The sequence below is a fragment of the Danio rerio genome, chromosome 2 (genome assembly GCF_052040795.2).
Source record: "Danio rerio strain M-AB ecotype USA chromosome 2, GRCz13ab, whole genome shotgun sequence".
NCBI lineage: Eukaryota > Metazoa > Chordata > Actinopteri > Cypriniformes > Danionidae > Danio > Danio rerio.
The window spans coordinates 47,555,319-47,568,913 of record NC_141022.1 but is presented as its reverse complement, the minus strand read 5'-3'; the positions used below and the strand labels follow the sequence as shown (position 1 = coordinate 47,568,913).

The 13,595-nt window shown below is 35.2% G+C and overlaps 1 protein-coding gene across 11 annotated transcripts in view; it reads left to right on the top strand.

Annotated features, from left to right (window-relative positions):
- The window catches only part of cadm3 (cell adhesion molecule 3), a 139,739-nt gene that overhangs the window by 103,203 nt on the left and 22,941 nt on the right, over window positions 1-13,595 (top strand). For 6 of the 11 annotated variants that reach the window (XR_015477938.1, XR_015477937.1, XM_087240046.1 and 3 more), the window contains 3 exon segments: window positions 948-1,118; window positions 4,211-4,301; window positions 9,489-9,661. Coding sequence is in view for 7 of the 11 variants with exons in the window: in XM_087240046.1 (XP_087096172.1) it covers window positions 948-1,118; window positions 4,211-4,301; window positions 9,489-9,661 (435 nt within the window). In the remaining 4 variants the exon portion in view is untranslated. 11 annotated transcript variants of the gene reach the window in all.

The following is a 13,595-nucleotide window of genomic DNA, read 5'->3' as shown; positions in this document are numbered from 1 at the left end:
CACCGAACGCAGCACAAATGAGCTCCCCGAACCCTGCCGGAAGCTCCTTTTTATACAGGCCTCCGAGACCAGCAGCCAATCAGAACACGAGATCACACCGGTGTGGGAGCCTATGGGATAATAGAAAACAACAACAAGAAGGCGGTATGAAGAAAAATACATGCAGTTCGCAATAATAAATAAATAAATAAACCGTAACAGAATCACTTAACCACACTATAATGAAAACTGTCATTTAAAACTATCCTTTAAACCGTAAATAATAAGTTACTGTTCTCTATAACTCTGAAAACATCATAAAATAAGGTATTCAATCAACAATGGTCAAAATTTGTTTAATTTAATGGAGAATATCTTGTGTTTTTTCCCCTGTGACATCTGAACTATCAATACAGTATGACTCCTGGCTCTTCAATGCTGTGTCTCTTTTAACCCTTCATTTACATACACTTTGTGCTACAAAATTATTGTAATGCATTTTGTATGCAAGCCCAGAACAGAGATTGGAGTTAAAAACAAAGCAATGTCTGGTTGCCGATTGTGTGTTTGAAGCAAAAACTGTTAAACGGTGCTTATAAGTTTTTGTTTACATATTGAAGCTCACTTAAACTGGCAGTTGCTTGGAGTTTTATTTCAGTATGTTGATGTACATTCAACTGGAACTGAATATTGATTTGGGGGTGGGGCTTTCTTTCTGTGCATCATTCCCTCATAGCAAACTAATGATAAGAGGGGCATTGTTAAGATTATTGCTACTGAAGCATCAGAGCTTGATTGAAGATTCCCAAAACAGTGTTTTTTTTTGTTTTTTTTTGTTGTTGTTGGATTAAATAGCATGGATTAATTGTTCACCTAAAAATAACTATGTGCACTAGAAAAATAGACATTGTAAGTTGTGATTTCACATGGTCTCTAAGAATTCCCATTGTGTTTGTGTATGTTTGCAGGGCGTCCTGATGTCGTGGAGTCCAATCCTAATGAACCGACCTACACAGTGACTAGCGAACTCACGCTGTCTGTCAGCAGAGACGACAACGATGCTCTGATCGCCTGCGCCGTGGACCATCCATCCATCGCCAATGGAGACAAGAGGACAGAGCAGCCCCTCAACGTCCTCTGTAAGACATGCATGCAAAAGCCAGAAAGCGTATTTCATGCAGCTGTTGTGTGGAGCTGAACGGTATGACTGTGTACTGCTGTGCGACTTTAAAAATGTCAGCCTAATATGTTTATACCACAGAAAATGCACCATGTCAGACAGGTGCTTTCAGCGTAGACAACCTAAGCATTTTATGTTTGGATGCATATGTTGGGAATACTTCGTAATTGTAGGCTGTTTACAGATGGTTTGCGATGTCACATGGTGCCGCCTTAAATATAGAAATCAACTGATGTGCGGTCACACCATCACAGCTCTTTTTGTCACATATTTTACAACAGCTTCAAACTTCAGCTCATGCAAACCTATAGTTTTAGGCATTGCATTTAAAACGTGTTAGATCGGTGCATGCTTTCTTTGAAAAATAAGTACAGTACCACAACCTCACGTTGCTGTCACCAGCTCCTTGTTTGAGCCTCAGAAATGTGTTGGAGTATATATATATCGCAGTTTTTATTATGTTTTAACACAAGAACAAACAAAAAAAAATCTTAAGCAGATGTTTTGGTGTTGCTTTTTAGGTCATGAATCAGTTGCTGTGAATCTTCTTTTTTAATTTGGGTATGAGTTAAGGACAAAAGGATTAAAATAAAAAGTGGCTTACATGGCTTTTGTTTTTAATATATTAAATTATAAAAATATTAGCAAATCCAATATATATATTATATAAAGCATTCACTTAATGTCATTATCTCATTTGAAGTGGCGTTTAGGGTCTTTTGCAACTGAACTGTTCATATATATATATATATATATATATATATATATATATTTATATATATATATATATATATATATATATATATATATATATATATATATATGTATGCAAAACTCTCTAAATATATATATATATATATATATATATATATATATATATATATATATATATATATATATATATATATATATATATATATATATATATATGAACAGTTCAGTTGCAAAAGACCCTAAACGCCACTTCAAATGAGATAATGACATTAAGTGAATGCTTAAGGCACATACTACACCATCAACAAATAGATTTGCTTTAAATTATCAAAATCCAAGCGTCAGCGCATTCAGAAATGACAGTTTGTTGGCAAAAGGCCTTTGACAGCAAAAGCCACTCTGTTCCGAGAACCAATCAGAAGGCGTGAATCACATCATATGTCAGAGCACAGGTGGATTTAGCTGGTTTTGAGGCAAAAGAAAATCTATCTTGTTAAAAACCAAAGAATTGTCTAAAGTTACAATTTTGAAAAAAGTTATACTAGTTAATAACCTCATTATCCATAAAATGAAACTTCTGAACCTAATAATTGGAGCCTGATAGAAAATGCTAATTTACAAGAAAAGAGGTCTGATGGATTGCTAGATTGCTAGAGAGTTTTGCATCTGGATTCTTCAAATTACAAATATACAGTTGAAGTCAGAATTACTAGCCCCGGTGTGTTTTTTTTTATATTTATATATTTCCCAAATGATGTTTAACAGAGCAAGGACATTTTCACAGTATGTCTGATAATATTTTTTCTTCTGGAGAAAGTCTTATTTGTTTTATTTTGGCTAGAATAAAAGCAGTTTCTAACTTTTTAATTATCATTTTAAGGTCAAAATTAGTAGCCCTTTTAAGCTATATTTATGTCTGATAATCTACAGAACAAACCATCGTTATACAATAACTTACCTAGGGGCTAATAATTTTGTCCTTTAAATATTTTTTTAAAAAAGTTAAAAATTGCTTTTATTCTAGCCGAAATAAAACAAATAAGACTTTCTCCAGAAGACAAAATATTATCAGGCATACTGTGATAATTTCCTTGCTCTGTTAAACATCATTTGGGAAAAAATTGAAGAAGAAAAAAAATCAAAGGGGGGGCTGATAATTCTGACTTCAACTGTATAGTGGTGTGAAAATTGTTTGTCACTTTGAAGATTTTTCATTAGTTTGCATGTTTGTCACACTTTAATGTTTCAGATCATCAAACTAATTTAAATATTAAAACATTAGCAATATTAGTATAAATTAAATATTAGTAAATATGTAAATATCACTTATTAACACAAGTAAACACATTGTGCAGTTTTTAAATTAGGGTTTTTTATTACTACAGGAAAACAAAATACAAAACTACCTTTTAAAACATAACTCTGGTTTATCACACCGTTATCCAAACCTTTATGAATTTCTATGTAAGTCAGTGGTTACAGGTTTCTAGCTTTATTCAAAACCCCTTTTTTTGTGTTCAACAGAAGAATGATCAGTTTTCGACCAAGTGAAGTAAAATGATGACCAAATTAGACAATTCGATGGAACTATCCCTTTTTAACCAATGGAAATGCAGAGAGTGTTTAGGAAACCTGTTTGAACAATCATTTAGTCTTGATTTACTCTCTGTAAATTCTCCAGTAGAATCCTAATAATGACAGGCGGTTTCCAGTTTCCTCCACAAGTCCAAAGACATGTGGTATAGGTGATTTCCGTAAACTAAATTGCCTGAAGTGTATGTGTGTGAATGAGAGTGTTTGGTTGTTTCCTGGTAATTGTAGCTGGGAGGGCATCCGCTGCAGAAAACATATGCTGGATAATTTGACGGTTCATTCCGCTGTGTCGAACCCAGATTAATAAAGGGACTAAACTGAAAAGAAAATAAATGAATAATCCTGATAATTAAGCAGTTTATGGACATGGTTCAGTTAGTGGTGCTGCAGGTCACATGTGTCGCAACAATGTTAGTTTGGCTACATGGTTTTTATGATAACTCTGGATCTGTGTGAAAAAGTGTTTGACCCCCTGTTAAAACATAGCTTAACACCTCAATTCAATTTCCCTAGCCACACCCAGGCCTGATTACTGCCAAACCTGTTCATAATAAACAAATCACTTAAATAGGGCCTGAGTGACAAAGTGAAGTGTAGACCAAAAGATCCTCAAAATCTAGACACCATACATAGGTTCAAAAAAATACAATACATTCAAAACAATATATTTCTACACAGTATATGCATATGAAGGAAAGGCACTGCAAACATGGACAAACAAAACTTTGTTTGTGTTTTTCTCAGTTTCACCAAGAGTGTCGATTCATCCTGAAAGTGACCTGCCCAGAGAAGGAGAGAAGTTTTACCTGCAGTGTGTGGGGAACGGAAATCCAGAGTAAGACAAACACACACACACACACACACACTCTCTCATTTCCATCTTTGACATTCATGTTTTATGTATGAAGCTGAAAATGGTCAGCCTATTGATCTCCTTTCTCTCCTTTGCACACACAAACACATGCATGCGGCTCATTTTGACAGTATCACCAAGGTATTTGTGTTGATGTTACATGAGAAAGGAGAGAAAAACAGCAAGGATCAGAGACTTCCTTACATAGAGTTGTTTTAAATACAGTCTCTATGATCTGACTGATTTCAGCTGCTCTCTTTCTGCAGCTAAAGGATGAAACGTTATTATTTCAGATATATATTTATTACATTTCTAGCTACTTAAGCCCGGTTCTATCACATAAATATTTCTCTCTGGAAATAGCAGTTAATGTAATTGAATATCACCCTCTGCTGGTGCAGGATCGCATTACAGCTCATTACGGCTCCTGACATCCATTAGTAGCACACCGAGAGCTATTCAAGCCCATTTAGACATCCCATAGTGTCTCCGTGTCGCATTTTCTCATCTGCTTTCACTCTGTATCGCTTCCTTACTGGAATGGGAGCTGAAACAGAGGGTTTTATCTGAAGGAGATACAGCACTTGGCAGCATTTACAGTATTCGTAATGGTAATGACGATATATGCATTAAATAAACAAACATATGAGGGTAATCAGGATTGTTTTTAAAGGAAATGAATGTTGTTTAAGGCACTAAATGTATCAAAGCTGACAGAAAAGATAATTATAGTGTTAGAAAATATTTATATTTGAAATGAATGCCCTTGAATGTTTAAAAAAATGTTTGTTTATTAGAGAATTGTGTACTTTATGATAACATTCTGAACACATTCCATGTATTATACAGTTTGAAATCATATTTTAGTGTATTTTAACAAATTTGTTTTTAGAAATATTAATAATAGACATTTTCTGTGCATAATAAAAAAGGATCCTCTAGGCATGCAGTTTTTATTTGTGTAGAGGCTATTCCATCATCTCCTGGGATCCCTAGGTCTAAAGTACCACCTTTACTGATGACACTCAGATATACATTCACTCCAAACCTGGTGATCTTTCAGCTGTTACACACTTGGGACACTGTATTTTGGAGGTAAAAAAATGGATGTCCCAAAATGTTTTGTGCCTAAACACTAACAAGACAGAGCCTATGGTTATTGGTTCTTCCAACCAACTACATAAAACTAAACCTCTTAAAATTAACATAGATGGCTCTGCTGTGGAGGATCAGGCCAAATAAAGAATTTGGGGGTAATATTTGACAAAAATCTGACATTTGACCCCCACGTGCTGACCACTGTAAAGACTTCATTGTTTCATCTCAAACACATTTCAAGAATCTGCCCCATTCTGTCCTTTTCTGTGGTAGAAAGACTGATTAATACTTTCATTTTTTCCCACTTAGACTACTGCAATGGTTTGCTAGCTGTTGTTTCCAAAAGTAAAATCAATAAACTACAATATGTTCAAAACTCCTGAATTCTGAAAGGGACCGAAATCAGAGAACACATTAATCCTGTTTTGTAATCTCTCCAATGGCTACCAGCCAGATTCTGTATTAATTTTAAAATCCTCATGTTTACATACATGGCCCTGGATGGTTTGGCTCCACACTCCACACTTTCCACATGACCTCCAATCCTCTGACTGTGGTCTTTTTAACAGTCCCATCCACTCATCTGCGATCTATGGGTGGCCGGGCTTTCTGATCGCAGGTTCCGAGGCTCTGGAACTCTCTCCCCTTTAACATTAGACATGCTGAATCTTTAAAATTGTTTAAATCATCCTTGAAAACTCACTACTTTACACTCGCCTACTTATGAGGTGTGCACTCTTGGGTTGTTTTATGTTTCTAGATATTTGAATGTTTTATCAATTTTGAATATTTTATTTCGAATGATTCAGTTTTACTGTTATTCTTAACTGTTTTTAAATCCGTATTTTTTGTCTAAAGCGCTTTGAGAATTAAGTTTTAAAGGTGCTATATGAAAATAATTTATTATTATTAATATTATTATTATTATTATTATTCATTCTTTTTTTTTTTTGGCTTGGTCCCTTTATTAATCTGGGGTTGCCACAGCAGAATGAACCAACAACTTATCCAGCACATGTTTTCACGCAGCTGATGCCCTTCCAGCTGCAACCCATCTCTGGGAAAATAATAATAATAATAATAACAATAACAATAATAATAATAATTATTATTATTATTAAATATTGACTTTTCTAAATGGATAACATTGCTATTGTGTTGTATAAAAATTAATATGAAATCATGACACATATTTTATTCAAAACCCAATGCTCATTTTGATTGAAAACATTTTGATTTTAAATTTTGGCACAATTGTCATTGGTAGTTATTGTACAACATTGATAGTTACAGAAGAATGGAAAAATTATACAAAATCAAACAAAAGTGCTCAGGGGTAGCTTAAATAATGTGTCGCTGCTCTTTGGGTTGGGATTCATCATAACAAAAAGCAAAAATCAGTCCAAGACGCTCGAAAAATGTGGAAAAAATTTAAACGTTTTAATTCACATGGCTAATCCTTAAAAAACCAACACATTTCAGCAAAGAACTGTCTTCATCAGGGTAAAGTTGCTGCCTTCAAGGCAGTTCTTTGCCAAAATGCGTAGGTTTTTTAAAGGTTTAGCCATGTGAATAAAAGGCTTTTTAATATTTTTTCCACATTTTTCGAATGCCTTGGACTGATACTTAAACACATAAATGGGCTGCACAGTGACACAGTGGGTAGCACCATCGCCTCACAGCAAGAAGGTCCCTGGTTCGAGCCTCGGCAGGGTCAGTTAGCATTTCTGTGTGGAGTTTGCATGTTCTCCCCATGTTTGCGTGTGTTTCCTCCGGGTGCTCTGGTTTTCCCCACAAGTCCAAAGACATGCGGTACAGGTGAATTGCGTAAGCTAAATTGTCAGTAGTGTATGTGTGTGAATGAGAGTGTATGGTTGTTTCTGGAAGGGCATCCACTGCGTAAAATATAAGTTGGATAAGTTGGTGGTTCATTCCGCCATGGCGACCCCAGATTAATAAAGGGACTAAGCCGAAAAGAAAATGAATGAATGAAGGAATGAATGAATGAATAAACACATAAATCCTATAAACAGCATAAATCTATATATCCTTCCTCTTTGGTGTCTTACTGTATGGCAAGTAACAGATCATATGACAGAAAAATGAACTACAAAAGACTAAATCATTCTATCAGCATCAATAAGGATCATATTATTTTGGTTTACTCATGTGCTCAAATAATGATACGCCTGCGTCCCCTCTGTAGTTCCCTAAATCCCTGTAACACACGCAGACACGCTGATTTAGACACGCATGAGGAAAAGCTACAGTTAGTTGGTCGTGTGACTGGAATTTAAAGATGAAGTGTGTAATTTTTTTGATGCTAAAATACTTTCTTTCATCCCAGCAGTAGGCTGACTTCCTCGGGAAGTGTGAACGCTGTGTGGAGTTAGCAAAACATTTCTCTGATCTTCTGAATACTAGAAACACTGGCTTAGCCAATGGTAGAACTTTAAGGCAAGGGTGGGGCTTTTTGTTTAGCTTAAGAAGTAGTTCACCCAAAAATGTACTCATAATTTCTCAGAGTGGTTCCAAACCTTTATGACTTTCTTTCTTCTGTTGAATATAAATTAATATATTTTGAAGAAAGCTGAAAACCTGTAACCATTGACTTTCATGTTTTGTCCAACAAATACTACTGTATGTAAGTCAATGGTTACACTTTCCAGCTTTCTTTAAAATATAAAACTTTGGGTTCATTAGAGGACCATTTTGGCACAAGTAAAGGATCAGCAAATGATGACAGAATCATCAGATTTGGGCGAACTATTCCTTTAAGCAATGGGAAATGCAGAGAATGTTCAGGAAACCTGTTTAAACACAATCATTACCCTTGGTTTAAAAGCCTCCAGTGAAAATCTCCAGTCAAATCCTGATAGTTAAGCAATTTATGGATCTTGATGTTTTGATCAGTGGTGCTACTGGTCACGTAGGTGGCAACAATAATCAGGGCATCTTCCGTCCATTGCATATACGTTTTCAAACTAAAAAAGAAAAACCAAGAAAACGGCAATTTTTCAGTTCTTCTTTTGCTCACAAAAAAAACGAAGAAAAAAAATAGATTTTGGTTTGATTTTTTTTTTTTTTGGTTTAAGGTAGGAAAAGAGAAAACGACTTTAAAATTCATTATACACATTTAGGAGGTGCTCAAACACCCTTTTTCCTCTGATTGGCCAACCAAAATTGTGACATCACCCTCAAAATAAAAGTCCTCGTTGGATCAACTCCTAGGCTTTTAATTATTAATATTTAATTATATACATAAACTATGTTGACATATTCAATCATATTCGATCAATTAGCAGGCTTACATTCATTGCATATGCATAAATAAAAAAAAACATTAATTGGCAGTATTATTACATATTTATCATTAAAATAAGGTCATAGTTTGCAGCTGTGCACCTGATGCTGAGCAAAGGTAGCCATTTCCGAGCAGAACCTGGTATTCATGATTGCTTCCAAGCTAGGCCTATATAATAATAATTATAATAATATAAAGGGACTAAGGTGAAAAAAATGAATACATTATAGCCTATATACATATATACGTCACAAGCTCAGATTTGGTTGGCCAATCAGAGGAAAACGGGCATTTCAGCCCCGCTTAAATGTGTATAATGAATTTTAAAGTCGTTTTTCGTTTTCCTACCTAAACCAAAAATTTTAAATCGAGCCAAAATCTCATTTTCCCATATTTTGTGAGCAAAAGAAAAAACAAAAAACAACCGTTTTTGAATTTTCCTTTCTTTTTTTTTTGAAAAAGGATATGGAATGGACAGAAGATACCCTGATTAACAATATTAGTTTGGCTGCATGATTTTCTTGTCTTCTGATTAACTGAAGTCTGGATCGCTTTACTTGACATGTGATTGAGCTTTGCCGTATTCGGGACACTCTCCAGTGCGTCCCTCTGTGCTCCGCAGCTCTTTTGATAGTGTGCCAAATTGCAAAACCCTTCAATCTGCTCAATTAAACGACGCTTTCTGCTTTGCTTTTGATGTAAAATTTCAAAACGCTGTATATGTGGTCCGTTTTGTAATGTAATCTCTCCCTCTCTCCCTCTCTCAGGCCGAATGCGTTTGTGTGGCGGAGGAAAGAGGGAGAGCTCCCCCCGCTGGCCAAGGTGGATGGTGCGTTCCTGCGATTCGAGTCCCTCAACAAGTCGGATAACGGCGTTTACGAGTGCCAGGCTGATAATGGGATTGGCATGGGGGACGTAGCACACACCCTCCTGGTACAAGGTAATTAACCACAGACCAGCGACGAGGAGGGATGGATGGCAAGAAAAGGTGTATTCGTCATCATTAAATGTCTTCTGCTGTTTTACGTTGACTTCCACGTCTCTTTTTTCTGAATTTTACTTTCCTTTCTTTTTTGTTTCTCTCTTTTGTGCATGACACACTCTTTATTTCCTCTTCCATCATCCCTCCCGCTCGTCATCCATCTCTCCATCTGCCGTCTTCTTTTTTGTCTTCTTTTCCTTCATCTTCCAAGAGGGAGATCCAGATTACCTAATTCCCTCCTTTACTCTTCCTTCATCTACCGTTTCTCCCACATCTCTTTCTCAAACTTCTGTTTTACCCTCGACCGAAGGCGAAACTCTTCCTCCAACCTCCTCTTCATCGTCTTCCACTGTCATCCCCACATTCACTCTTCCCATCCCCTCGACTCCTTCAGCTCCTCCGACTGTTCCTCCTTCTCCCGAATCTCCCACCACTGCTCTGTCCAATGCTCTGTTCCCTGAACTCACTCCTCCGGCTTACACCCCTCCCTCAACCCCCACCATCCCCCCCGCCACTCCATCATCTGTCCCTCGGCTGAATGGAGTTTACACCTTTACAGGTAATCCATCGAGCACACACACAAACCTGATCACAGTTTAACATGCCTCTGCCTTCTCTGTGTGTTTGTGTGTGTGTATGTGTTTGTGAGTGTGTGTGTGTGTCTTGTTTTCCTTACATTGTGGGGACAAGAATAGCAATACCAGTATAATTTGACCCAAAAAAAGTCCCCATGATGAAGATGGCTCATAAATCACACAGATTTAAGTATTTTGAATGTGTAAAAATGCGTGTGTTTAGGGGTAGGTTTGGGGTAAGGGGATAGAATATAGAGTCTATACTGTATAAAAATCATTACCTCTATGGAAAGTCCCCAAAAAGATAGCTGTGCAAGTGTGTGTGGGTGTGTGTGAGATTGGGATGGGCATCATTACCCAAGTGCTTTGAGAAGAGACAGCAATGATCGATCTTGACATCACAATAATTGGCTTGACTTTTAAACTGCACAACATTTTGGACTAATCAAAATTCAGTAACAACTAGACACGCATGAGACAAAGGGGACTCGATTTTGATTTTGCCATTTATTTATTATATTGGCATTTACATTTTTGTCAAAGAGATTTGTCACAAACTAATGCTTTTATTATGAAATGATGCATTCAATTTAAAAGTGGCAGTGAGGACTACATTGTCTTTTTATCAAAATAGTCTTTAAAAATATCACAGTGTTTTTTAAAAGAGACAAATTAAGCTGCACAACTAATATTAATTTTAATAATAGGGTTTTGGGGATATGTGGAAAGCCACAAACTGAGTGTTAGAATAAAATGAGCCAGTTTTGGACTCACAGATAAATGAATACTGTACAATAATGAGTGTAAAAAATAATATTTATTGACTCTATAATAATAACAGACACGATGTGACTGGAGAATTGATGTCAAAGATCCCTAACCTGATTTCACCAAGTAGGGCATGTTCCTGATTTAACATCTCTGTTGATCCTGTTGAAAACATTCCAATCAGCCAATCAGAAGTAGGGGATGTGTGTTGACCATGTATGTTAAGTTTAGGTTTACGGTTATGTTTATGCACTTCTACATGATTGTTCCCCTCTAATAACTATTATTCCCCTCTGATCTTGGGAATAATTTACAGTTATGGTTTGGTATAGGGGTAGAGAATAGGTATGGATTACATTTTCCAACAAAAATAATGTTTTAGGATCAACATAGATGTTAATCCAGGATCACATCGTACTTAGCAAAATCATGATGTGCGTGGGAGATTCAGCTTTTAAACACAGGGGCAAACTTTAAAATGTATTTTAATGAATTAAAAAAATAATGATAAATTGTTATTATATTCCACGATATTGCTCTATTTTCTATTAAATATATCCAGTCTCCAGTGGAAATAAAAAAGAAATAGAGTATTTTTATGTAATTTATATCACTTAAGGACATTAAACTCAACTCCAGTTAACACATTGTTCACCCAAAAATACAAATTCTGTCATCATTTACTCACCCTCATGTTCATCCAGTGTTTTATAACATTTATTAAATGGATCATCCGAGGCATGCTTAGGCCAATCTAAAAATTTCATACACTAAGTTTACAGATGTAAGATTTTCTTCATTAGAGAGAAAACTGTTCAATTTATAATTGAATCGTTATTTCGAGTTGAACCTTTTCATTTGTTTGATTTACTTCTCAAAACCGCTCCAAATGATTCATTCATGAAATCGGCTCATTTGGCTAAGTACTATTTATTTTAACAGATGAATGGAGTGCAGGAATATTAATAAATGATCATTTAAAGCTTTCATATTGAATCGTTACATCTTCAGTCCTCATTCACACAGCACATAGTATTCACAAATCCATACTTCACAAAGTGAAAGTGAGTAAACAATGTCAGAATTTCCGTTTTTATGGTTATAGTAATGTACTAAATAAATCAACTTTAGTCTTTATAGACTAACAGCTTCCTAAAAAAAAAAAGCCCTCATGTTCATCCAGTAGGCATGGGCCGGTAAAAGATTCTGACAGTATGAAAACATTGGATAACAATATCACGGTTTTACAATATCACGGCATTGCGATTACTACTCTAAAATAAGTTCTTTTTTAAATGACTGGGTAAAAAACAACAACTTTTTCCCCTTTGAACACAACATATTTTATTTTGTGAAAGAGTTCAAATATTTTGAAGCGGTAAACAAGTCTGAATAATTCAAATGAATCACCGACTCAAATGAATCAAAAACACAGATTTATTTACAATTTAAAACGGCATATTTGGATATCTTTTCTGCTGGAGATACTGTTGTCTAAGAAATAAAAAGTAAAATGTAAATAAAAAAATCTTACACATACCTTAGGAACGGTATTACAGAAAATTTTAGCGGTTAAAACGTTGACATTACCAAACCGCGACATACCTTAAAAACGATTATCGTCCCATGCCTATCATCCAGTACTTTATAACATTTATTTCATTGAAAATCTAAGGCATGGTTGGGTCAATATAAAAATGTGAATGAGAACTGTGTTTGTCAACCTGCATTAATGACCAAACACATCATAAACATAGCATAAAAGTGTGTTATAAAAGTCTTCTGGAGCCATACGCTATTACAGATGTAAGCTTTTCTTCATAAGAGAGAAAACTGTTCAGTTATGAATGAATCATTATTTCAAGTTGAACCTTTTCAACAATTTGTTTGATTTACTTCACAAAACCACTCCAAATGATTCATTCATGAACTTGACTTGTTTGACTAAGTTCTGTTTATTTTAACAGGTAAATGGGGTGGAGGAATATTAATAAATGTCCATTTAAAACTCAAAACCCCTCACATAAAGCTTACAAATTGAAGCTTTACAGCCTCAGTCCTCATTCACACAGCACATACAGTAGTCTTCACAAATCCATATTTAACAACATGGAAGTGAGTAAACAATGACAGAGTTTCTGTATTAGGTTTATACTTATGTAAATAGAGTAATGTTAGTGATTATAGACTAACGGCTTCTTAAAATAAACCTTATGGATAATCTGAGGCATGCTTAGGTCAATATAAAAATGTGAATGAGAACTGTGTTTGTCAAGCTGCATTAATGACCAAACACACAATAAAGATAGCATAAAAGTGTGTTATAAAAGTCTTCTGGAGCCATACGCTAGATTTACAGATGTAAGATTTCCTTCATGATAGAGAAAACTGTTCAGTTATGAATGAATCATTTTTTCGAGTTGAACCTTTTTAACAATTTGTTTTATTTACTTCACAAAACCACTCCAAGTGATTCATTCATGAACTTGACTCATTTGACTAAGTACTGTTTATTTTAACAGATGAATGGAATGGAGGAATATTAATAA